Source organism: Choloepus didactylus, chromosome 6 (assembly GCF_015220235.1).
Source record: "Choloepus didactylus isolate mChoDid1 chromosome 6, mChoDid1.pri, whole genome shotgun sequence".
In the NCBI taxonomy this organism is placed as follows: domain Eukaryota; kingdom Metazoa; phylum Chordata; class Mammalia; order Pilosa; family Megalonychidae; genus Choloepus; species Choloepus didactylus.
In genome coordinates this window covers 43,644,931-43,671,785 of record NC_051312.1, presented here as the reverse complement: position 1 = coordinate 43,671,785, position 26,855 = coordinate 43,644,931, and the positions used below count along the sequence as shown (strand labels likewise).

The 26,855-nt window shown below is 43.5% G+C and overlaps 1 protein-coding gene across 2 annotated transcripts in view; it reads left to right on the top strand.

Moving 5' to 3' along the window:
* LDLRAD3 (low density lipoprotein receptor class A domain containing 3) overlaps positions 1 to 26,855 on the top strand; it is a 261,942-nt gene that overhangs the window by 66,231 nt on the left and 168,856 nt on the right. Inside the window, exons 1-2 of one of the 2 annotated variants that reach the window (XM_037840176.1) lie at positions 3,226 to 3,288; positions 14,590 to 14,736. In XM_037840176.1, coding sequence (XP_037696104.1) covers positions 3,237 to 3,288; positions 14,590 to 14,736 — 199 coding nt within the window. In that variant the 5' untranslated portion in view covers positions 3,226 to 3,236. Of the gene's footprint in view, positions 1 to 3,225; positions 3,289 to 14,589; positions 14,737 to 26,855 lie in introns of those variants that run through there. The other variant, XM_037840177.1, reaches the window with a different exon arrangement.

Genomic DNA, 26,855 nt, shown 5'->3' with positions numbered 1-26,855 from the left:
TCAAGAAGTCAGCTGATTGCTCATGACAGAGGGCCTGTCATCGTGCTCAGTGTGGAGGGAGGTACCCACCTGAGCAGACTGTAGCAGCAGGATGGACTGGTTTAATGGATTAAGCTACTTAAGAAAATTTGAGAAGACATACCAGTTAATATGTATAACCCCCCTTGCTTGGTGGTAACAGGCTGACATTTTTGATTTCCCTGGCAGAGTTCCTCTTCTAATTGGAAGGGATAAGTCAAACAATTGTTCATTTGCTGCGACATGATGGAAGACTGTGGATAATTGAAGTGAACCGGTGAGGCCCCTTAATCCATAGGGAATAAGGCAGGTCTGATTGCTGGCCCTTTGGAGATTATTTGCTCCTGTTGCAGGGGAGTGTGGACCAGCCATTGCCTAGTGGGTGGTGGAGAAGGTTAGTGAAGATTTGAGTTTCCTCCAGAGGCCAGAAAGCTGAATTCTTTGGCCAGGTTTGGCCCTGTCTTTAGATGAACTGGTTGATCTCTGGGTCTTAGTCTCTCCCTATTTTAAAAAGGAGGAACTACCTTCAGTAAATGCCTTGCAGGGATTTTTCAGTTCTTTGGAGGAGCTCTATGTAAATCTAACGTATTAGTTTTAAAGACTGAAGAATGTATCTGGGCTGGGCAGATGGCGAGCTTTTGCCTGCTTTGGGGACCGGGTACATGTCCTCAGAAACAACGGATGAACACGCCGACAAGGAACTCAGACATCATCTATTGCTACCTTATTTTACAGATGGGGAAACTGAGACCCAGGGAGGTGAAAGACTTCCCCAAATCCCAATCCTGAATCCCATTTGCCTTTCTGTTTTGGCCTGCTTCATAACCACATCGTTTAGAGGGCTTGGTTCATGTTTATAATTTGGCTGCTGTTAAAGAACTCTAGGAATGATCCAAGGAGGGCTAATTACTTCATGGGAACAATCTAAATGAGACCATTGTGTGTTAGGAGATACGTGGCCAGGGTCTACACTGTGAGTCCCTTAGCTATATTTTTACAAACTGTTGTCTGTCCCCAGAGCTTTTCTGTACCTACGTGACCAAGAGGCCCAGCCAGCCTACCCCAGTTCCAGCAGGCCTCCTACCTACCCAGGCTGTGTTCTTTCCAGGTAGTCAGGGAGAAAGAAGGCACCTGGCCTTCTCTGAGTATACTAACATAGAGTGCCAGCTCAATGAGGAGAGTCAATAACAATGCATGGAGGGAAGGAAGGAGTAACATATACCAGCACCATTTACTGAACCCTAAGGATATGCCACCTACTCTATTATATATACTTGACTCTCTTCCTCTGCAACCCTGCCAGTGATGTGGGATTACTCCAGTTTTTCAAGTGGAGAATTGAAGCCCAGAGAGGGTCACTAACTTGTCTGAGGTTGCACAGCTAGTTGTCATTATAAGAGAATTTGGCATTTGAACCCAGGACTGCCTGACACCTTAGCCTGCTCCTCACATTTTAACAGATTGCCTTCCCATTACAAGGAAGGGACAAGGGGCAAGGTTTGAGCCTCACTGGCTGGTTTCCTCGCCTCCCTGCACATCTCTTGAGTGGCAAATGCCAGGGGACACTCTACTTGCCAAATCATGGCCTTGCTGTCCCCAGCTGAGCCAGTCCTCATTCAGCCCCCTGCCACATAGAGCTGCGAGGTGGCGGATGATGTGGACTCGTCTGAGGAGGACAGCTTTCCTGTGGATTTCCCAGCATGACTTCAGGGGGAGTGAGTATTTAAAAAATATCTGACCTTCTGGCTGGGCCTTGCTATTTTTATTTTTGGAATGTCATGGTTTAATCAGTTGGGTGGGTTAAATCTATCTTAGGAGATGTGTTTATTTTTTCTTCCACAATCAGCTTTCTACACTGCAACTGTTGTTGCCTTTCAGAAAAGAAAAAGTGTTCACAGTAGGTTGACTCTCCCAGATGGCCGTCCTGGCATTTGCTCTTTCTTTTCCAAAGTGGGCTACATGCTCTCTTTTATCTCCCATTCTTTTATGGTTGATAGGGTTTTTGAAGCTAGAATATTAGCAGTAATCTGTTCCATATGTCTTTCACAGGTTTTTTCCCCTCTGATATTAGTGTAATTATTGTTCTTTATAATAAATTCTGAAACCTTTAAAGGTAGAGAAAAGTACCAGGAATAACACAAAGAAAGCCTGTTGTGCCCACCACCCAGGTCTGTTGAATTCTAATGTTTTGCCACACTCGCTTCAGATGGCTTTAAGGAAAGAAGTCTTACAGTTCAATTCCTGTGAACCCTCCACGTTCTTATTCCTCAGAGGGAACCACTGTCCTGAAGTTGGCATTTATCTTTCCTGTGCATATTTTAAAATACTTTATCATCTGTAGATATCCATTAAAATAGTATGTTTTCAAACTTGACTAAAATAGCATTCTGCGAGTGACTTTATTTCACTTAGCATTTAATTTCTTGGACTTATCCATGTTGATTCAGTGCTGCTCTAGTTCGTTCAATTGAAGCTCCAAGTTCTATTCTGTGGTGTGAATGTGCCCTGAGTTTTCATCTATTCCCCTTTTGATGAACACTGAGTTTGTTTTACAATTTTGTATTGTTAACTGTGCCACTGTGAATGCTTTCTTGTTGTTATCTTATACACATGCACATGTTTTTTCCCAGGCCAAGGTTTTGTACCAGAAGGGTCAAAGGTTTTTTATCCAGTCTGGTTCAAAGAGTATGAGCATCTCGGCTCACTGGTTACCAGATTGCTCTTCAGAATTCCTCCACCACTTGCAGCCTCTGAGTCCCTGTTGTTCTGTATCTTCTCCTCACTGGAGAACATCAGATTTAAATTTTTTTCAAGTCTGAAGGGTGTGAAAGAGCACTTCCTTGTTTCAGTGTGCATTCTTTGATTACAACTAACGTTGAGTATCTTTTTATGTATTGAGTGGCTTTTGAGTTTCTTCATCAGTGAAAGAACCTATTCATATGCTTTGCCCATTTTTCTAATGGGCTGTGTGTATTTTCTTTTAGTCTTGTAAGAAAAATCCGGATACTGATATTTTGTGTTTCACATATGTGGCAGATACCTTCTTCCACTAGTGGCTTATCTTTTAACTTTGATTGTAGTATCTTTTGATGACCAGGATTTTTACATTTTAATATGATTGCATTTATCAGTCTTTTCCTTTATGATCTGTGCTCTTTTTGTCTTATTTCAGAAGTCCTTCCCTTGGCTGGAGCTTGTAACAATATGACTGGATCTAAATGAAGATCATTTTACTTCTCTGGCCTAATTCCTTGGAAAGCAACCTCCTTGGTTAGCTCTGGTATTTTCTATACTCGCCCTGCCTGGGTGTGTCACTGCAAATCAGAATGCAGCACGTTCCCAGGGACTGCAGAAATTGTCGTGGCTGTCCCTGGGCACATGGGCTGGGCTGAACTTGGGGTGGGAGCAGATTCCTTCTTGACCCTGTGGCTGTTTCTGAGAGATGCTGAAGCACTGGGTGGATTGGCCCTCTTTTAAGCCTGGTTTATCTGCAAGCCTGATCAAATTGGTCATAAAGTTGTCCCCAGTCCTGTCCTTTGGTTGTTGCCTGACTCTCACTTCCAGCTGCCGATGCTGCTTCTTTTTGACATTGAAAAGGCAGAAGGCATAAGAGGGACAGCTCCTGCTCCAGGTTCTCTCTCAGGCCCTAGGAGAGGATACAGATGTGTGTGAAAAGGGAGCACAAATAAAAGTTCATCTAGATGCTCTTCGCTTCTGTTCCTTTCCTCTTAGGAGCTCAGAAATGTTTTGTAGACAGAATCTCATTTATCCATTGTATTTTTTTTTTTTTGATACCTCATCTATTACTTTTAAAAAAACATAAATATTGTGCTTCTATATATATCACATAAATATTTAAAAACTATTTTAAGTGTACAGTGTAGTGGCATTAACCACATTTACAATGTTGCGCTCCCTTCACCACCATCCTTTGCCAGAACTTTTCCATCAGTCTTATCCTGGCAAAGTATAAGTGGGTTCAAGTAGGGTTTAGGTAAACACAGAACTTAAGGGTGTCAGAACTGGAAACATCCCTAGAATCATCAGATTCTTTTCCCTGCTCATTAATTCCACAAGCATTTACTGTTTGCTGGTGCCCGGCAGTTGCTAGTTGTAAGTGAAAAAAAGAAGGTTCCTGCCATCGCGATATGGGGACAGCCAAAAAAACAAAGTGATTATTTTAGAGTGTGGTGGGAGTGAGGGAATAGAGAAAAAGTGCTTTTTGATTGGATGTCTTTGTTATTCTGTTATTTTAGAAGGGTTTGTAGGCTTCTAGTTCCGGAGTTGTTCAAACTGTGATCCATTCTCTGTTTTTAAATAGCCCTCAAGCTAAGAATGGTTTTCACATTTTTGAATGGTTGGAAAAAAAAATGAAACATTTGCGGTAGATTTTGATGACAGGGAACACTAACTTTGAACCTCAATTAAGTGAAATGTTATTCTCTCCCCGCCAAAAAAGAATTCCATTGTTCTCATTAATAGACCTGTATTACAAAAATTTGTTCTCAATTATTGTTATTATATTTTAAATTTCATCAATAAAAAGTTTGTGGAATTTTGTTTTTTCTCATTATATAACCACCTAAATCATAGCCTTAATTTGGCCTCTTGTCCTGCCCAGCTTAAAATATTTATTCTCCGTGTAATATACTCCTGCTATTCCAAAAGAAAATTAATGAACCATAGTCACACCTGAACATTCCCATATCATTAAGATCACCTTCAGTAAATTGTCTGTTCTTCTTCAATTATCATTCCCCCTTCCATTCCACTGGAAGGAATAAAGTTATTTCAGGATATTTGTTTTTCCTATTGCTTTGCTTTATTTTGATTGGAAATGTTTTTTTTTTTTTTAATTTGATAAAGAAAGTAATTTACAAATTTATTTGTTCTTTGGCCTTTTATAGAAAAAGTTTGCTGATCCTGGTTTTTAGCTGTGTGGCCTTGGGAGAGTTACTTGGTCAGCCTCAGTTTCCTCATCTGCAAAGTGGGCATGATATGTATTTCACAGGGCTATTGAAAGGAATAAAAAAGAACTGAGGTTAAGCTCCTGCCACGCATTACCTTCTTCAATAGATGTTAGTTTCTCCCTGGTGAAAAGCCAGTAATGACAGATTCCTTGAGTGCTGTTAGAGGGACTTTTGGGGGGAACGGGGACCAGGGTGGGGTGGGGTGGGGCTCAGTGGTCACCTTTTGAGGTCAGTATCGTGAGGGACAACAACCTTCAGTGGCGCTGACAGGGCCCCAGGGCTGTGGACCTTGGACCTGGCAAGGGCTGCATCCCAATAGCTCTGCAAATCTCTACATTAACGCTACTCCGACATAATTTTCCTCATGAAATGCAATGAAGCAGAACTAAAAAATGTCAGTAACAGCCTCAGGCCCTTAATGAGGCTATAAATACAGGACAAAAATAATTTATAAAGCTGTTTCCTGGTTAAGAACTGTCCTTTTCCTAGACCACTTCACTTTCTCTTTGCTTGCTCCATTAATACTAGCCACTGGGTTTCTTTGCTAATTTGTTTTAAGAAGGAATCAAAGCATTTATCATTTTGTGAGTGTTGTTTCCACACTCAGTGGTGAGAAGTAAACAATACAGCTGTGTGAAGTACAGAGGCTGGGGGATGGCTAGGCTCACTCACTCACCAGGTGACTAGCTCTATCCATAAATTGTACCTGCTGCAAAATTACAGATGATCTTCCTTCAGGAGCATGGTTAGTGTAAATGGGAAATCTGTGAGTGCCAAGGATCGGTGATCCTGGGCTGAACTCACAGGACATTTTATATCTCCAGTTTCCCTGAGCGTTATCTTCCTTTAAGAGATGGGTAAACTGAGGCTGGAACTAAGGAATGAGTTCACAGGGCAGGGAAGGCTGCAGAGTCTGGATAGAGTTGGAGAATTGGCTACAGTTGTTGAAGCCAGAGGTGCATCCATGCTCCAGGATCGGACATCCAATGCAACCCCTTCCTTCTTGATGGCTGCCAAACTCTCCAAAACAAAGCTGTGGCAGAACGTAAGTAGCTTGATGAGAACCGAATGGCTCTGGGAAGTGTGTGAGGACAGTTATCTCTTGTTTGCTCTGACACTGATGTCACCAGAGCCACCTGGATTCAGAGAGGCCTTCGGGGGGCTTTTCCAGGGATGTTTACAAAGAAGTCATTGCCGATCAACTCACTTGGTGGCTTTACATGGTCCTGGGTGTGGGATGTGCATGTGTGTTTGAAGAAGCAAATCAAAGGGAAAACAGACTTATGTTTTCAGAGGCCTCCTAATGTTATGTTTGTTGGCACCAGGGAGTGAGAAGAGATATGTTCATTCTCTGGGGAGGCTTTAGGAAAAATTGATTTGAGATCTGCAGAATCAAATGCCAAGCCTTATGTGTGCCTGCACATATGTAGGTTTATGCTTCTTGCTTCATTGTTCATTGAGCTTGCTAAATCTGATTGTCAGGAAGTACAGGATGGTATCAGAGGTGACTAGGCAGAAATTTGAAGGTAGGAGCCTACAGATGCTTTGCAGATATCAATTCTTTATTGCACTGTGACAGGAGTGTCCTTGGGGGAGGAGATGGGCAGTGGGAGAGGAGAGAATGCTGAGGATTCCCATGGGTAGACTCCCATTTCTCAGCTGGGAAAGTCAGCACCACTAAGTGCATGTTCCAGAACAAGAGCCTGGGTGGAATGCAGCAACTGTCTGAGTTTTTGTAGTTGCCCCAGTTTTGGCCCCTTCATCAAATATAAATTTGTGGATGCCAGAGATTTTGGAAGAAGCTGCCACAGCCACAGCAGGCTGTTTGCCTTTGCCCAAAGTGGGAGAACTTGGAATTTTGTTTTTTCACTCTTAGTGCAGATGCTATAGTTATTTTAAGTAACTGATGTGCTGCAGTGAAAATGGGCAACTTTTTCATTTTTCAGCTTAATGAAAAAAAAGAAAAGGGAGGAGGAGAGACCCCAGCTAGCCAACTTCGTGCTAATGCTTGTCTTTTTTGGATTCTAAATGTGTCCCAAGATGCTGAGATGGGATAAATATTTCGACCATTAGAAAGTCCTGCAGTTGGACTGAAAAGATTTCTAACCTCTTTTAAAGCAGACAGGGTGGTAATTTACATGCACAAATCCGGACACCCCATGTCCCTTATTTTAACTGTATATGTATATGTACACATCCCACTCATGTTCTAAAGGGATGAGCCAGGGGTGGTTGGAACTTTCCAAGGAAGAGTACAGGAGGATGGGGAATAAATCTATAATGGAACACTTAGTTTCTCTAATTGGAGCAGCCACAGGTATTTATTGGGGGTCTACTAAGCACTAGGTGTCGAGGATACTGAGATGAACAAAACCACGTCTTTCTCTGCCTTCAGAGAGTGGAGAGTTAAGGGGGCGGGGATGAAACAAATACATCTATGGGCACAAATTATGATAAAGGAAAGCTCAGGACACTATCAAAGTGAAAAGCAGGGGAACCAGCTTCAGACTGGCTGTCAACAGAGGGGTTTCAGAGTAAGTGATTTAAACTGAGGTCTAAAGGACAAATTAAGAGTTTAGTGTGGTGAGAAGTGGGCAGACGAATTTTTGGGGTCAGCAAACAGCACATGGGGAGGCCTCACTGCAAAGAGGGCTGTTGATGTGTTCTGGGGGGATATGATTTGAAATGAGATTGTGGAGGTGCACAGGGGCAGACTCATGCCAGGCCTTGTAAAACCTGGCATGACATTTAGATTTAGTCTAAGGGCACTGAGAAGTCATTGGTTACATGTAAAAGCCTCACTCTGCTGAGAGGTAAATGAGCTGGCCGGAATGAGAAGTTTGGTGATGTCCAAAGGTTGGTGTAGGCCAGGATTTCTCAACCGTGGCATGAGTGATATTGTGGTCTGGATGATTCCTTGTTGTGGGAGCTCTCCTGTGTATTGCAGGATGTTGAGCGACAGCATCTGGCCTCTACCTACCAGAGGCCAGTAGCACCCCCCTCGTCGGGGCAATGAAATGTCTCCAAGCATTGCTAGATGTTCCCCAGTTGAGAACCATTTGTCTAAGGGGTGGGAAGGGGGAAAGATGATGGTGGCTTGGATGGGTGGTGCCAGTTTAGTGAGGCACATTGGGTAGGTGTGAGGACTATTTTGAAGACACCTTCAAGAGATTTAACTTCTGTTTGCCTTGATTTCTCCTCATGCTTTTGAATTCAATGAAGTCATCACTTTCTAAAGCATACAGGCTCTGTTACCCTTGCATACATAGCAGAGTTGCTCAGAAGAGTACAAAGAATGTTCCTTTCTGTTATCCTTCCCCAGGCCCCGGGATCCCTGGTCCCTGCAGGGAAAGCACTTTTGAACCCTGTGGCTGGACAGACTACCCGTGCATGAGGGACACGGCATTTGATCTCTGCATCACACCCCCTCATTTGTCAGGTCCACAGCTGTCAGCCTTCTTGACTCTCAGAACAAGCACTTTGGAATCTAATCAAGCTAATTTTCTGGCTCCGGAAATCTGTTTATCAGAACAAGCTTTCACAATTGCAGTGACTCTTCCGGGGGGCTTGCCTTCGAAGAGCCAGCTCTCCGAAAGCAAGTGTAAGCGATTCCCAAATAAAACAGAATGGCAGTTACATTTTGGAGCTGTGTACAATGCCGTGATTGCTAGTGGAGCCCGAAACAGCTGGAATGTTTAGGTTTTCTGGGTTTCCCGTTTGTGTCTGGTGGGACCCAGCACCTGGCTGTCCTTTTAGGTGCTTCTCCGTCACTCCCTGTTCCAGCGCCTTGAGCCCTAGCCCTGAGTTGGTGAATTGCTTTCATGACCTTCTCTGGGTTGGTGGTGGCTTCCTGGACAGCAATCTTTAGAGAGGTTCTGCTATTGAGTCTGAACTCAGGGGAACAGAGTGCTGTGATTGATTAGTGATGCCTGGCTGGGTGGTACAATGGGAGAGATGGAAGCTCAATAAGATTGCAATTCCTAGTGATCAGAGCACGGGCTTTTCCTTCCTTCCATATCCTTCAGTACCCTGTGCTCTGTCTTCCTGCCTTTAAATTTGCCAACGCTTGTGTTCCAGGCCTCAAGGCCTTTTTATCTTCATATGTCCATGAAGGTCCACTGCAGATGCCACCTCCTTCCTGGAACCCTTCTTGATTCCCTTGTGTTCTTACTTTATCTTAAGAACACTGGGGAACCATTCAATGGCTTTTTTTTTTTTTTTTTTTAATAATAAATTTTATTTTGAAATAAGTTCAATCTTATAGGAACAGTTGTAAAAACAGTACAAACCCCATACATAGAACTCCATCATACCCCAACCCCCCTCCCCCTTCCCCGATCCATCACCTTTAAGATCCTGTCACACCACTGTCTCTTTCTTTCCCTCCCTCTCTCCCTCCCTCCCTCCCTCCCTAACACCCATCATCTATTGCTCTGTCCTCTGAACATATGAGAGCAAGCTGCACATATCTTTGAACAAACAATATAATTCACATATACCTTTCCCATGAACAAGAACATTCTTTTATGCAATCTCATTAAACGCAGCTAAGAAGTTCAAGAAATTCAACATTGATATAAAGCTTACATTCTATATTTCCTTTTTTTTTTTTTTTCTTGTGTCCCATCTGTGTTCCTTTTAGCCTCCTGTCCTCCGACCTCAGATCCCATCCAGGATCACCCTTGGCATTTAATTGTCATCTATTTAGACTGTCTTTTTTTGTTTTTTTCAATTGTGGAGAGATATATATAGCCTAAATCTTCCCATTCCACCCCTCCCCAGCATTCCATTAGTGGGATTAATCATGTTTAGAATGTTGCAGTGCTATCACCTTCTGACCATCCATTTCTAGAAGTTTCCCTTCACCCCAAACAAAAACCCTACTCTCATTTCTTAACTCCCCATTGCCCCTTCGCCCACTTCTTGGAACCCCTACTCTACTTTTCATCTCTTTGGTCATATTCTCTGATACTTTCTTTGTGTTGACCATGGGGCTTAAATTTAACATCTTAAATCTGTAACAATCTTGTTTTTCCTTGATACCAACTTAACTTCAATAGGACACGTAAACTGTGTTCCTATACTCCTCCATTCCCCCACCTTTATGTAGTTCTTGTCAAGAATTACGTATTTTACATTGAGTCCAAAACCACCGATTTATCATTATAGTTTATGTATTTTAGATCCTGTAGGAAGTAAATAGTGGAGTTATAAATCAACAATACAGTAGTATTGGTCTTTATATTTACCGTGTGGTCTTTACTGGAAATCTTTATTTCTTCATGTGGTTTCAGTCAATTGTTTAGTGTCCCTTCCTTTCAGCCTGCTTAAGACTGATCTACTGGTGATGAAGTCCCTCAGCTTTTGATTATCCGGGAATGTTTTCATCTCCCCCTCATTTTTATCCTTCAGGTGTTTGTGAATTCTCCAAGTCTCTGATGGTTATTGACTTCTATTTGTATTCCACTGTGGTCAGAGAATGTGCTTTGAACATATTCATTTTTTTATTTTTTATTTTATTGAGGCTTGTTTTTATGTCCCCGCATACAGTCCATTCTGGAGAAAGATCCGTGATCACTAGTGAAGAACGTGTGTCCCAGTGACCTGGGATGTAATATTCTATATATGTCTGTTAAAAGTCTCTATATCTCTCTCTCATTTCTTTGTTTCTCTGTTGGTAGGGCTCCCTTTAGAATCTGAAGTAGGGAAGGTCTTTTATTGGCAAACTCTCTCAGCATTTGTTTGTCTGTAAAAAATTTAAGCTCTCCCTCAAATTTGAAGGAGAGTTTTGCTGGATAAAGTATTCTTGGTTGGAAATTTTTCTCTCTCAGAATTTTAAATATGTCATGCCACTGCCTTCTCACCTCCATGGTGGCCGCTGAGTAGTCATTACTTAGTCTTATGTTGTTTCCTTTGTATGTGGTGAATTGCTTTTCTCTTGCTGCTTTCAGAACTTGCTCCTTCTCTTCAGTATTTGACAGTCTGATCAGAATATGTCTTGGAGTGGGTTTATTTGGATTTATTCTATTTGGAGTTCGCTGGGCATTTATACTTTGTGTATTTATATTGTGTAGAAGGTTTGGGAAGTTTTCCCCAACAATTTCTTTGAATACTCTTTCTAGACCTTTACCCTTCTCTTCCCCTTCTGGGACACCAATGAGTCTTAAATTTGGACGTTTTATTTTATCTATCATATCCCTGAGATCCATTTCAATTTTTTCAATTTTTTCCCCATTCTTTCTTTTGTTCTTTAATTTGCTGTTCTGTGCTCCTCCAGGAGGCTGAGTTGTTGTTCATCTTCCTCTAATCTTGTATTATGAGTATCCAGAGTCTTTTTAAATTTAGCCTACAGTTTCTTTATTTTCCATAAGATCTTCTATTTTTTTATTTTCTCTTGCAATGTCTTCTTTATGCTCTTCTAGGGTCTTCTTTATGTATTTCATATTCTGTGTCATGCTCTTCTTCAAGTCTTTTATATCCCTTGCCATGCTCTCATTGCTTGTCTGTAGTTCTTTGATTAATTCTGCCAGGAACTGTGTGTCTTCGGATCTTTTGATCTGGGTGTTTGGGTTCAGGTTCTCCATGTCGTCTGGTTTTATCATATGCTTTAAGATTTTCTGTTGTTTTTGGCCTCTTGGCATTTGCTTTACTTGATCTTTAATTTGTTAGAATTGCAGTTTGGTGACATATACTTTCTCTAACTAACCAGCAGATGGCGTCCGTGAGTCACTTATTCCCCTCAAGTCAGTTCTCCCCAACTTTGTGGTATGTGGGGATCTGATTCTTTTGGGGTCCAATTGGTGCACTTAATTTGGGTGTGTTGTCGGTGCTGTCTGCCCTCAATGAGGGGCGTGTGCCTGAGTGGTTAGGGAGGAAGGGCAGGTTTAATAATCAAACCTCCCAGGTGTTCCTGGAGATTCAAGGCTGTTCTCTGCTGCTGACACGAAAGTCCTTGGTATTGGTGTAGGTTCCCTGGGATTTCCGAGCGGTTCCCCCCTGCCTGCTGTGCTTTTCCAGGACCTCCGCTGAGGAGGGGAGGGCTGTGCCACGTCACAAGTGAGTGCTGGCCTCCAGGGAAGCCCTGGGCCACCGGGCTGTGTGGAGGTGTTCCCAGCCCGCTTTAAAGATGGTTGAATGGGATGCGTTAACTTCCCCCCTTTCTGCACAGCTCCACTCTCCCAGCTCCAGGACAATCAGCTGTGGGTGTATTCAAGGCCACTGTCCACGGCCGATATTGTGTCATGTGAGTGGTGCTGCGGGAAAGACTGCCTGTCAGGCTGGGTTTCTTGGTTCGGCTCTGTGCTGTGTGATCGGCCCTGGGCAGGAGTAGCCCCGTCCACTGGGGAGATGGCTGCAAGTCATGCGTCTCCGCTTTTGCTCCCCTGGACCCGAGACAATCAGCAGTGGGTGTGGGAAGGGGTATCCTCCACCCCAGACACTGAGGCATTAGTCCAGACCGCTCCCGTCTTATCTGCAGCTGTTCCCGGGCTTCTTTTTTTTTTTTTTGAAAACACCAACCCACCGTTTCCCCACACCGCAGCATGGCCGAGGGAATCTGCCGACTCACTCGTTTCAGATTGCAGACTCCTGGTTTCACCAAACACACATTCCCTGTGGCTTTAGCAGAACTTGTCTGGCTGGTGCTACTCTATGGAAGCGGTGTTCTGGGTAACTTTCTGGTTTTTTATCTAGTGCTTTCCACGGAGGTGTTTTTTTCTCTGTCTCACCTAGCCGCCATCTTAGGTTCCTCCTCTCAATGGCATTTTAAAGCCAGGCAGTGTCAGGATCAGTTTGCTCTTGAGAAATATCCCTCTGGCCACACAGAGGAGAATGGATTGGAGATGGCAAGACTGGAGACAGGGAGGTCAGGTTGGAAAGTTGTGACAGAAATCCCAGTAAAAGATGGTGATAGCTCGGGCTGGGCTGTGGTGATCGAGGCAAGTGGAGATGACTTGGTGACAGGCTGTCCCTAAGGGGTGATGGTGTGGAACGGGGACAGGGGAACTTTCTAGGGCTTTGATGTGGGCGGTTGGGCCCAAGTAGGGCCCCTTGCTTTAGCTTCTCTTCTAGAGTTCCCCAGTGAGCTTCGAGTTCACGTTTTAGTAAGGAGGCAGGTAGGTACGTTAATAATTGAGTACAGTGGGGCACATGCTCTCCAAGGGGATGATGTGCTCCTTGTCTTTGGCTGTGCCCATTCTGATTGGCTTCATCCACCTTTTCCAGTTGTAAAATATTTTTAGTTTCACCCCAGGAGTACCATAACTGGACAAAAGAATGTGTAGTCATCTCTGCTTGGAGAGGCCAGGGAACGCTTCAGAGGGAAGGCAGCATAGAGGTTGGGTGCCAAAGGGTATGTAAGGATTTACGACGAAGCCCAGCAGGTCAAAGTACATTCCAGGAAAAAGAATAGCACGTGTGAGGGATGGTGGCATGGAAGAAGACGATGTCAGGGAGCTGGAACATCAAGATCTAGAGATGTTTCTCTTTGGCAAAGCTTATGAAAGAGGGTGGTGGGCCCTGCTGTCCTCCCGCCACCCTGCTGGGCAGGTCTGGACTCCCTTCTTATCACATGGCAGTAAAATCATTAGTGTACCTGTGTGCCTGTGTGCTTTTCCAGCCTGAAGGAAGGAACCCTTGCTTTCATCTCTGCATCTTTAGGACATGGCACATGTCTGGTCATAAAGGCTCAATAAGTGTGCTGAGGAGCTGTTCATTTTCCCTCCTTCCTCTGTCCTCAAGACTGGCTCCTTTTCTCCCAGCCACTGACCACACTCTGGCTCAGACTGATCAGATTGATCAGATCCTAGCTTCCTTGAAAATCTGCCTCCATGATCCACTAAGGGATGAATTTAGGGGCTGCCCTATCTCCCATAATCCTGGCCTTCTCTGTTAGCTTTTCATCTTAAGGGCTGGCCGTTTCAGGTAGGGGCCTTGGCACTCCATGGCTATGTTCAGTGGCGTTCACTCTCACTCTGGGGCTCAGTTCTAAAATCCAGTAACCCATGGCCAGCAGTTCGATGACGGGGGTACCCTCTTGGGGGTTAGGAGGACTGTGTTCAAATTTCAGCTTGGCCTTTCCTTCTTATGTGCCTCAGGTGGGTTGGTTGTACAGTTCTGGGCTCCTATTTCCCAAAGTCAAACGCTCCCTCAGTCTTCCTGCCAACTTGGCTGAAATTCAAGGATTCTGTGATTTTAGGGGCCTCAGAGTTGGTGGCCTGAAAGGACCCATGGGTCCTACTTTTGGAGGCATTGGGAGTCCAGTGCTCACCCTTGTCTGGAACCTTAAGTTTTTGCCACTGCTGATGGCGACAAAAGAATGTGGATTTTTCAGCCAACCTTTTTGGTGGAGAAAGAGGAATGTGCCAGGTAGCTGGCTAAGTGCTTTCCCAACATTTTCCATTTATTCCTCTCAGGATCCCTGGGGGGCTCCAGGTTACCAATCCTTTTCCCAGATGAGGAAACTGAGGCTCAGAGAGGTGAAGTCACCTGCCCGAGGCCTTCTGTAGAATGCCTCGGCTGAACAGCAGCTCTTCTGGTTGTGGCACTCAGGTTCCGGGCTGCCACTGTGTTGTCTGATCTCCCTGCTCCCTTTCTCCGACAGAGAGCCAGCTGCTCCCAGGGAACAACTTCACCAACGAGTGCAACATTCCCGGCAACTTCATGTGCAGCAATGGGCGGTGCATCCCCGGGGCCTGGCAGTGCGACGGGCTGCCCGACTGCTTTGACAAGAGTGACGAGAAGGAGTGCCGTGAGTGCTGGGGCTGGGGTGGCAGGAGGGCCCTGGGCTGGTTTAGACCCTGCACCCTTGGGCTTGCTGCAAGCTGGTGGGCTTGGGCCGTGGGCCAGCAATCCTGCTCTCTCCACTCTGTACCTCCGTCTCGGAGCAGCACCAGCCTGTGCGGAAATGGGGATCTTGGTGGTGATGGAGCCACAGCCGCCGAAGGGCAGAGGGTTGTACCCCCAGGCTCTTTTAACCCCACTCCTGGGGTAGTGTCATTGCCTTCACTTTACACAGGAGGACGCTGAGACTCCCAGAGGGTTATTTCACTTCAGTGTCTCACTACCAGCAGGTAACAGATCCGACATTTAAACCCAGAGCTGCCTGACCCCACATGATGCAGATCATCTTGCAGACATGGAGTTTTCTTGACCATTTGATAAGGCATAGCATCATGTCACGTATCCAGCATGGGGGTGGTACTGAATAGATTGCAGTTTGCTTCCCCATGCCCATTTCTCCACCTCTATGACCTGGACCTTTGCTGGTGGCATCGTCTTCAAATAGGTGCCACCAGGATCTGGTGGAATCTGATCCTCCCCACCCCACCTCATTATTCGTTCTTTTAGCTGTTCTGCGTGCTGTTTCTGTTGATAATCTTTGAGAAAGGAGGTACCTGGAATGGGGTGGAGGGGCCACCAGGGGTGTCAAGTGATCACGCTTCCTGCCCTATAAAGGCATTTTCTTCTTCCTCTCCAAAGTCTGCTCTGCAGAGTGCACTCAGCAGCGGCACCCTGAGCCGTTGTGCTCCTAGGCACCCTGGCAGGTGGAAAGTGCCCCCAGCGCATGGTGGGCACAGGATGTCCAGTGGGTGACTGCTTTGGGGCCACATGGGTGGACAGTAGTTCTTGACCACATGTCTTGGTTCTTTCCTTGGGCTTTGGTCAGTTCTTTGACAGGAGAACTGATATGTTCTGGCTCTGAACCTATTGTCTCTCTGGAAGGCAGCTGCTGAAATGGCAGCTGTGGCATAGGATAATCATTTTAACTTTTAACATGGTTGCTTGCCCATGGTTTGAGGCCAGGTCTCGTGACACACACAGGAAAGAGTGCTGGGCTTGGAGCCCCGACTCTGGAGCCAGGCACTCCTCACTTGCGGGGTGCTCTGTCCGAGGGCTCCGATGTCCCTAACACCTGCCCTTGCTCTTCAGCGAGGTTTGGGGACAAAAGGGCATGGTTTTCTGTGGGAATATTTCCTTTTGTTCGTTGCATTTGACTTTTCTGAATAGACCACTATACATCATGTATTTTTTTCTTTTTTTTTTTGTTGTGAACTTTAACATATATTCATAACAGTGATAACTTTCAAAGTATGATTTCACAAGTAGAGGGCAAATTTCAAAGAATGTCATGGGTCACAGTTCCACAACTTCAGCCATTTACATTATTGTAAAATATAAAATACGTACAGAAGGGTGTTATCTCTCATACATCATGCATTTTTAGTTTTGCAGAATTTTTTTTTAAGTATTACATCTATTTTAGCTTTTCCCTGTTTCTAGCATGGCTTCAAAATTGCTAGATATTTAACATTTGTAGTTGGAAATTCAAATGAGATCATACAGGTGAATTCTATAATCAGTTCAGTTTTGAGGATTATCAAACACTATAAAAGATACGTGGAACTACCATTTTTGGAATACAGTATATATTTGAACACCAATAAAGGCCGATGGTCATTAGCTGAGCTGGGAATATTCAGCACATGGTAAGTTTGTGAAAGAATGCAAGATTGGGAGTTGAGGCCTCAGTTTTATTCCCAGCGTTGTCAATAGCAGCTGTATGAGGGTAGAGTCTTTGCTGACTTTCTGTGTCCTCTTCCAGCCCAGTTCCAAGATTTTGGAATTCATGCTCCAACTGGAAAAGGTGGCAGAAAGAGTATAGAAATAAAAGATGGTGTGGGGTGGCTGCTTGGAACTGTTCGGCTTGGTTTGGAACAAACTGTCCTTGGCTATCTTCCAAACTTTTTTCTCCTCAATTCCTATTCTTACCTCCCAAGTATAGTAGAGACTTGATTGGCAGCTCTTTAGTCTTGTGATCAAAACATTATTTAAACATGATATACACAAAACACATGCATTAAAAAAAAAAAACCTTGTCTGTTGCACTTCTTTTTTTGTCTTTAAATTGTAAAAACAGAAGAACTGTACTAGAAAGTTTAGACAATAGAGAGAAGAAACAAAAGACCCTTTTCTAAAACAAATTCTACTTCCATTTTAAATTTCTTGCTTATTATTCCCATTCAGTCTAGGAGTTGCGGGTGCAAGCTCCAGAGATAGACTTGTTTAGGTCCATTTAAATCCCAGACCCTGCTCCCTCCTTAGGCTGGGTGGCTTGGAAAAGTTTCCAGAATGCTCTAAACCTTAGCCATTGGAAGGATTAAATGAGAATTTCTTAACCTCCCGGTGCCTCAATTTCTTCATCTCCAAAATGGGAACAGTAAAGCTTCTAATAACGTAGCACTGTTGTCAGTTTTTAACTCCTGTAAAGCTCACACACAAAGCCTGGGTATAGTACATGACTTGTAAACATTTACTCTTATTGGTTGGTCTGCATGGACTCTTTTATACAGTTGTTGTCACGGAGATGTAAGATTGATAACCTGCTTTTTTCTACTTAACATTAGAGATGCTTTGCCACTTTACCATAGTTAATATTCGTAATTGCTGCCTAATGTTCCATGAAGTAGATGCACTGTAACTTGGCTATTCTCTTATCCTTGGTGGGTATTTAAGTTCTTTGTTTGATTTTTTTTTTTTAATTTTTACTTCTTCTGATCACAATGTTTATAATAAAGTAAGGAATTGCCCGTACCCAGGAGACAGAAATACATGATGTGTGGGCCCTGTTTCGAGGGCACCATTTGGAGGGCACCCTGGGAGCGGCCCATTTAGAATTCGTGCCACCTTCCTAGAGGGAGGGACGGACCTCTGTGTCTTGCCCGTGAGTTTCGGAGCCCTTTATCTGATTCTTTGGAACAGTCGGGTGTTTAAGGGGAGGAGAATGAAGGCAGCTGACATTCTCATCTTGGAGAAGTGATTGTCTCCAGTGCCCTATGAAGCTTTGGCATTTAGAAGATAATACGCTTAAAAGAAGAAAGAGAATTCTTGCCCCTTCCAAAGGGTGAGAGAAGAGCCCGAGAGGTGTGGGGCACTGGGCAGCTCTTCTGTTCCCACTGCTCAGGAAGGATTTTCATAAGACAGGAAGAAATTTTTAAAATTATTATTATTAGGGTAATATAAGCATATATTGTACAAATTCAGGAGAGGGAGAGTAGAAAAGCGAAGAAATTACCCGGAGTCTGTACTCTAACAGAACCACAATTAGCATTTGGGGATGTTTTATTCAGGCTTTTTCCCAGTTGTAATTACTGTGGGTATATAATTTTACATTTTTTTTTCCCCATAAAACATCTTAACATTTTAACATTTTCTTTGTTTTTCGTATTTCTTTTTATCACTTTTAATGCCTAAATATAGTCCATTAGGTTGATATACTATGGTTTATTTACTCGTTATTGGGCATTTAAGCTGTTTCCAGTTTTTCACTATTAGAAATAGTGTTCACTGTTGTAAACATGGGGGTGGGTATAACTTTTCCTCTGTTTTGAGTTATTTTCTTGGGGTAAATTCTCAGAACTAAGTACTGGGATGAAGGGCAAGAGTTTTTCTGGCTCTTGATACAGACTGTCCAGTTGTCTTGTGAAAGATTTGCACCAGTTTGCTCTCTCACTGTCAGCATGTGAGAGTTCTGACTTTATTCTATTTTTAGCAGCATATCTTTTAAAAATATATTTTTCTGGTTAATTTAATAGCTGAAAATGATTAAATGCTTTAATTTTCTATTATCTAGTGAAGTTGAATATTTTCTCATACCTCTGTTTTCTAATTGTACTTCCTGTTGTGAAATAACCTGTTAACAGACTAGAATAAACTTCTGACTGTAAATGTTCTGCCTTGTAAAACTGGGGAAACTTCTCCTTGGACTGTTGAGAGAAGAGGTTCGTTCTGGGATAGTTTTGAATGTATTTCTGATCCTGGGTAGTGGAAGGCCCTAAATGTTTTACCCAAGTCACTTGCTTTTTTATTTTTTGGAAATAAAAGAGATAGAGACATATTTTAGAAAAATGTGGCAGCTGTTTGTGAGCACTGATGATGGCACTTACCTAGGGCTTACTCTGGGTCGGTGTTACCCCAGGCTGGCATTACATTATATGAACTCATTGATCAACACAAAAGCCTTATAAAGGGTCTCTTGTTATCTCCAATTTACAGATGAGGAAACTGAGCCACCAAGAGGTTACAGAGTCTGCAGATTGTTCCAGAAAATTGGTCCCTGTAGCGCTCCTCTGTCAAAGACCACCAGTGGGGTCATTCGGTCTTTCTCTGTCCGTATCTGTTTTACTCTCCTAGTGGGATTGCACCATATACTGTGATTAAGAACCTGCTGGGTTTTTTTTATTTTTTTAATCCTAGGAACATTGATTATGTTTTTCTATGTAAATGATTTTTTAAATGGCTTTTTATTCTGTGAATCTTTGAAATGTCTTCCTAGAGGAGAATGTGTTATATGACTGCCACGTCCTGTAATAAAGTGGGAATCTGAGCTTCCGGAGCCCACATGTGACCTGGAACCAAGAGCGTTGGCATCTCCTTCCAGTTTTGTGTCGGATTTTAGTTAACCAAGTGGGGAAGTGATCTTGTGTCCTGACCAAATGGGGGAGACAGCTTGAATGTTTGGGATCCTTGTCACAATGTGTTTAATTTTCTTCTATGGAAAATTATATTGATTGATGTTTTTCACCAGACGTGTACAGACTTTTGAAGTCTCAGGCCCTTTATATTTGTGTGTGTGTGTGTGTGTGTGTGTGTGTGTGAGAGAGAGAGAGAGAGAGAGAGAGGATAAATCCCAGGACCTTGTCATTTTAATGAAGCTCCAAGTCCAGAGGCCAGGAAATGCAGGTCCAGAAATGGAATTTGAATTTTATTTGCCTTTACTGTTCTCAACCACTTCTTGAGCATGCCTTCTAATTGCTGTGGTGTGATGGCAGAAATATGGGAGTTATTGTTAAGAGGGCAAGTTTGGAGTAATGATCACAAAGAAATATAAAAGGGGAGGAGAGCTGGGGGAGAAATTGTTTCAGATCGCTTGGTTTTTCCTTCCCATTTGATTGTCTTCCTCAGCTCTGCCTCTAGGTGGCGCCACATATAGTGTTTTCTTTTAAACGGGTGCTGCAGGGCAAGCAGGGAGAGGAGTAAAAAACTGGGTTCAGAGTTATTATCCTTACCCAAACTTTAAGAGTAACCCAGCTATTTCACCAAGCACCCAACGGCCTGCTTCCACAGGTGAAATACCCCTAGGAACCACGACACTTCCACAGGATGGACGTGGCTGGCTTCTTCCTCTCAGGCAATTCTGTCTTTTTTCAGCTAGGGAATGAGGAGGGCAGGCGTGATTTGGTCTAGGAAAGCACCCAGCAAATCCCGGATGCAGCTACGGAGGGGTCGAGGCCTCCCCTCCAGCAGTGTAGGAAGCAGAGCTGGCATAATGCTGTTGACCCATCTTTTGTTTTTAAAATATTGCTACCTAGCAAGTGAAAGCTGTCCCGTGGCTGAGTAACAGGATGACATTCAGAGACATATTTCCATTTTTTCTTGAACAGTTGAAAGTAAGAGTCTTACCTCCCAGGGACCAGTAAAGCCATGTGGGCGTCTGTCAGCCACCTCAGCCCCATAGATGTGGGCCTTTTGTGCACTCCCCATGCCACTGGGGCCTCCCTGGAAGCTCACCCCTCCGTTTCTGCTCAGGACAAACCACCTTGCCCTGTGAGGAGGTGTCCTGTTTTCTCCAGGTCTTGGCACCGATGAGCCAGTATGAGCGGCTGAATTCCAAACACCTCTTGCAGAAGTTGAGCCTCGGAAAACATCCCGGCAGTAATAAGAGTCTAGAGAATATCACTATGGTTTAACGCTATGCTCACTAAACACTTCACCATGAAAAGGCGCGCTCCTTCGCAGCACTCACTGAAGGGAAGAAATCCAGGACCCGTGTGTATCAGATTTGCCTCTTTTCTAATGTAATCGTTTTGTGTATTTGTTTTTAAACATCTTAGGTAATTCTGGCGTGCCCCCTACATCACTTAATGTCTTTCCTCTCCAATATGAGGTACTAAATCCTGTGGTTAACCTCCAGCCTCCATTTATGCCTTGGGATGTTGAGTGCCATATGATTTCTCTAGACCTATTTTTTCCTCTTCTGTAAAGTAGGGGTAATAATAGTTCCTACTCCAGGGGGTGATATCGAAAATATTTAATAAGCAGCATGTCCAAGCCCCACAGGCTAACGAGAAAGGAGCAGGCCTTAAACAACAGGTATTGTTTCTTGATGGAAATGGGGTGCAGATTGGCTCTGCTGCTTGTTGAAGTATTAAATGAGCTGATGTATGTAAGACAAGTAGCTGCGGGCTGGTTAGGCATTCAGGAAATGCTAACTAATGTTATGCCCTCTAACCCAAGCATGCTGTGACATTCCTGGCCTGTGCAATCCTAGATGTTACTGCTCCAGCCTCCCCATTCCCTTCCCTGCCCGCCTGCACGGCACTCCTGGTGCAAGAGGGAAGCAAACAAATATTTGAGAGCCTGAGATGAGCCAGGTGTCAGAGAAGGAAGTGTAGAAATGCCCTGTTGTGGGTTGAATTATGTCCTCCCAAAAGATGTGTTGAAATCTTAAACCCTGGTACCTGTGAGGTGACTGTATTTGGAAAGAGGGTCTTTGCAGATATAATAAAATTATGATGAGGTCATACTGGATAAGGGGGTGTCCTAAATCCAGTGACTGTTGTCTTTTTTAAAAGACCGTGTGAACATAGAGATACAGAGACACAGAGGGAGAAGACAGCCACGTGAAGATTGGAGTGAGGTGGAAATTGGGGTGATGCAGCTATGAGCCAAGGAATTGCTGGCAGCTTCTGGAAGCTAAGAAGAGGCAAGGAAGGATTTTTCCCTAGAGCCTTCAGCAGGAGCATGGCCCAACTGACAACTTGATTTCCAACCTCTAGCCTCTGCTTCATTCTGAAGCATTTAATGGACAAAGTGTTAAATCTCAATGATACTGTCTAGACTCTTGTTTTAAGCCACCCAGTTGGTGGTAATTTGTTATGGCAGCCCTAGGAAACTAGTATGTATAACTCTTTTGCATTCGGTTGTGCTTTCTCTGGTGGGAACCTCTGCCTTAATGGACCTGCACTTGGTCCCCACCTGCCAGAGGGGCCCCCATCGGCTCGTTCCCATTTCTGCTAGCTCCCTGCACAATTAAGCACCTAAGTGGATTTTGATGATAGTATTTTGCTTCATTGCTTGAACAGTCATCTTCACCTCAGTGGATATGTAGACCCCTCTGCCTTTACTATACTGGTCTCAAACCAGCACTGCTCCCTGTGGTCTCCAACATTTTAGGCCTAGAACATGTAGAAGTAATAGCCTTCCAGATCCTTTTCCCACCCTAGATGTGCTCTTTGTGCCTCCTGGCCTGTGGTGAGGAAAGACTTTCAGTTTAGATGTTGAAAATTACAGCGTAACTTCCCAGGTAAGCACCTGATGCTAAATACAGATATTTCCAGATTGTCAGACTATACTCCACTGAACACGAATTTGACCTTATGCAAAACTTTTCTAAAGTCCCCTGGTAGATTTTTGAAAATGCAGGCAATTTTACATTAGGTTGAGAAATACAAAGTGACCTGAAGCTCTCGATAAATACTAAGAAAGTAAAGTACCCTGTGGCTGGCATCTTTTACTCAGCTCCCTGGTGTTCTCATGCTGGGTGGATTCTCACATCTTCCACTTGGGGTATTTCCTTATTTGTTTTACTTCTTCCCTTATTGTTTGGTGGTCATGGAACAGGACCAAGTGTGTCAGGAGAACAGGATTGGTTTGAAATCCTAGACGGTTGATTCAAATGCAAAAATATTTAACAAGTAAAGTCAGGTTTATATACTCTTCTTCCATCACTTGGTGTGTTGGTTTGTATGTATTGTGTTCCCCAGAAAAAGCCATGTTCCTTGGTGTGGTCTTGTGGGGACAGATGTATTGGTGTTGATTAGGTTGCAACGTTTGGATTGGATTGTTTCCATGGAGATGTGCCCCACCCAACTGTGGATGATAACTCTGGTTGGACAATTTCCAGGGAGGTGTGGCCCCACCCATTCAACGTGGGCCTTGATTGATTTACTAGAGCTCTGTAAAAGCTCAGATAGAAGGAGCTAGCTTGCTACAGTCAAGAAGGACACTGTGAGGAATGCACAGGAGCTGAGAGAGCAGTAGCTGAGACAGACATTTTGAAGACGGCCGTTGGAAGCTAATGCAGACATTTTGGAGAACGCCATTTTGAAGTGCAACCTGGGAGCAAGCAAACACCAGCCACATGCCTTCCAAGCTAACAGGTTTTCTGGATGCCATTGGCCATCCTCCAGTGAAGGTACCCAATTGTTGATGCCTTATCTTGGACACTTTGTGGCCTTAAGACTGTAACTTTGTAACCAAATAAACCTCCTTAATAAAAGCCAGTCCATTTCTGGTGTTTTGCAAAAGGGCAGCATTAACAAACTGGAACAGTTAGGGTCTTGATTTGCCCACTTCCATGATGACAAAAGTACTTTTATCACTAATGTGTATCACAGCCAGTGGAACGGGCTGTGGGCCAAACACATTCCACTGGCTCACTGCCTCCTGGCCTAGCCTCTGGGCAAGCTCCAGCTGGTGGTCCTAGCCAGATTGGTCCACAGTAAGGTTTTATTTATCCTGCACAAGGATATTTAAATAATGACTACATTGCCAATATTTATTAAATTAGGAGATTATACCTAAAAATCTGGGTTATCAAGTTTTCTTGAAAAATCAGAAGATTTAGCATTAGCATACTTTCCACGCTCATAGAGAATGTTGCTTCCATTCTGCTTCAATCGTGCATTTCACCATCTTGCTTATTCTAGAGCCTACCTAACGTCTTTGGTTCTCATACGTGCATTTCTTTTTCACATTTTCAGGAGTCTGAAATTGGGATGCCTCTTAAAATCGATGGGATAAGAAAGTATGGTATCCTAGTTTAGTTGGCAGCATTTTCTTAGTTGTCTTGCAATCAGTGGCATGTTGGATTCAATGAAATACAGTAATTTTCTTTGATTATTAGCATGTGATATTTCAACAAAGGGTGCTGAAATTTTCCAAACAGATAAACACACCCATGTGTGTGTGTTTTCTTAGGGAGCTATGCTTTGAAGGACAGGAGGCGGATTGCATGCTGCCTGGGTTTGTGTCCTGGCTCCCTCTCATACTACCTGTGTGACCTGGGCACTTACTCAGTGTAATCCCGCCATGCCTGGTTTCCTCATAAATTCCATGGAATTTTGATGAGGATTAAATGAGCTAAAACCTTTTACACCCTTCAGGCAGTACCTGGCACATAGTAAATATTCAATAAATAGGAGCTGTTACTCCTACCGGCAGCTCAGAGTCATGTTTCTGGTTTAGATCCCAGCTCTACCACTGGCTAGTCACTTCCCTCCTTGGGGCCTTAGTTTTTTCACCTGCAAAATGGAAGCAAATCTGAGATGGATGTTGTGAGAATCAGATGTGAAAGTGCTGGTGCCTGGCATATAGCAGGTACCAACTTCTCCCTTGCCCAGAGATACGCTGTGTCCTGAGAGTGAGTCTCCAGTGTTGCCAGGTCATTCTCGATCAGCTTCAGCCTCCTGAAATCATCAGAGATGGGCTGGATGATTCTCCATAGATTCTACTTTCTAATACATTCTCTAAGCTAAGGAAGATGGTATCTTATATAGCAGAAATATTACTTTCAGAACATTCATCAAAATTATAACTTCTCCTTCCCTGAACCATTTCTGGAGCCAGAACCCAGTACAACAAGATAGCCCTGTTCTGAGGGAATGGGGTGAGGGACGGCCTAGGTGGGGGCACCCTATGCCCAGTACAGTGTGTCCAAGCTCCCAGGAACTCCCCCCTAAGAAGGGGAGAAGAATCGGGCTCTACCATGGGTTCCTGTAGCTCCCTCTCTAGTTGGGGAAGAAGTCGAGTTCCATCTGTTGAGGTAAGACTTCTTGGAGCCTGTAGGACTGGGGAGGAATTTACCCAACTTAGTACCTTCTGGAGAAGAGCAACTCCTTGATTTCTGAAGTCGCTAAACATCCCAGTTCTCAGCTTGCCTGGGAAAGTTTAATTCGTTTATTTAGTTAAGGCTCCTCCTCCCATTACACATCGCTGCTGGTTCCATTCTGACCCTATAGTGGTGACAAGGAGACTTGGGAGGCATCTACCAAGAACCCTTGGCCCCTTCCAGCTCCCACCCACCCCACCCCCTGGGTAATAGCTGCTGCTGTTTGGGAACTGCCACGGCCTTCTTAGAACCTACCACATTTAAATGCCAGTATCATCACCAGTGGAGAAGTTAGTGGCATAGAGTCATCTTAAAGTCATCTTTTAAATCAGCTCTTTTGCACAAATACCACTCCACCTCGCCAGTCCTCCCCACCACTTCTGAGAGCTCTGTTATCGGCCCTGCGTGATGCCTTTTCCCCGGCTGCAAGGGGAGAATCTTAATGAAACAGCCGGAGTTGGGGGGTCATCTTCCCCTGTTGCTGGAATGAGTGTGGCCAGGCTGTCGGGGCCCCTGTCTTTCAGGCACTCTCTTGTTGCCAGGAATTGGCTGTAACTGCAAGATTAGTCAGTGGTAACAGGCTCAGTAATTGCTAATAAAATTTAAACGGTTGCAAGATCACAGAACATCAAAAAAAATATTTTTTCCTGGCATATCCAGACAAATCTAGCTGATCCAAGTTGGGCTGGGACTGTGCAGTCTTTTTATTTTTATTTTTTATTGCAGACTTGCACTTTCAACTGCAACACAGCTAGTTTGCAATTGCCTAATGGCTTTTTAAAAAATGCAGAGACAGATGAGAAAAATAATAATTAAACAAAAAGAGGATGTGGTGCTTTCATAAAACCCAGACACGTGACCAGAGAGAGTGTTTTACTATTAACACTGATGATTTAGAGTGGGAGAGGATGGAGATAAAGAATCTTGAAGATCTAAAGGTAGCTGTATGCTCTTCAAAGGAGTTGTACCAATTTACTCTCCCTCCAGCGACAGTGGCAGTCCCTGTCTCCCCATGTTCTCAGCAAATTTTGTACTTTGAAATTTTTGTTAATCAATGCAAACAAAATGATGTCTCATTGTGAGTTGTAATTTGCATTCTCCTGATAATAGTGAGGTTGAGAGTCATTTCATATGTTTATTGGCTATTATCTTTCTCTCTTCTGCAAATTGCCCTGTCCCTTTGCCTCTTCTTCCTTTGATTTGTTTATCTTTTCTCCTGATTTGTAGTCATTCTGTGTGTATTCTGGATAGTAATCATTTGCCAGTGTATGGTTTGCAAAAATCTTCTCCCAGTCTAGGCTAGTCTTGTATATTATGTCCTTGAACAAATAGAATTTTTTTGTTTTAAATGTAGTCAGGTATCAGCCACTCCCTTTCAGGTTTGTGCGTTCTTTAAAAAAAAAAATCTTTCGCAGTCCTCAAGGCCAAAAAGCTATTTTCCTATATTTTCTTCTAAAAGTTTTAAACTTTTGCATTTCAAAGTTAGGGCTTTAACCCATGTGGAATATATTTGAGTGGCATGTAGAGACTTCGTTATTTTTTTTCAATATGAATAGTAGACTTAGTACTATTTATTAAATAGTCTCACCACTCACATTAGTTTATAATGCTGCTCTCTCAGATATGAAATTCCCAGATGTGCATGGAAATCTATTGTTTTCTATTGACCAATATGTCTATTACTGTGCCAATAGCCCATTCTGTAATCACTGAAATGAAATAATAAATTGTGAGTTCTAGTAGAACCAGTATCTTCTCCTTATTCATTTTCAAAATTTCCTTACCTATTCTTAGCCCCTTACTATTCTGTATGAACTTTGGATCATTTTCCACTCTTGCACACAAAATCCTGTTAGGAATTTTTTCAGAATTGTTCTGGATTTATATGTTAATTTGACATCTTCACGATCTTCATATAC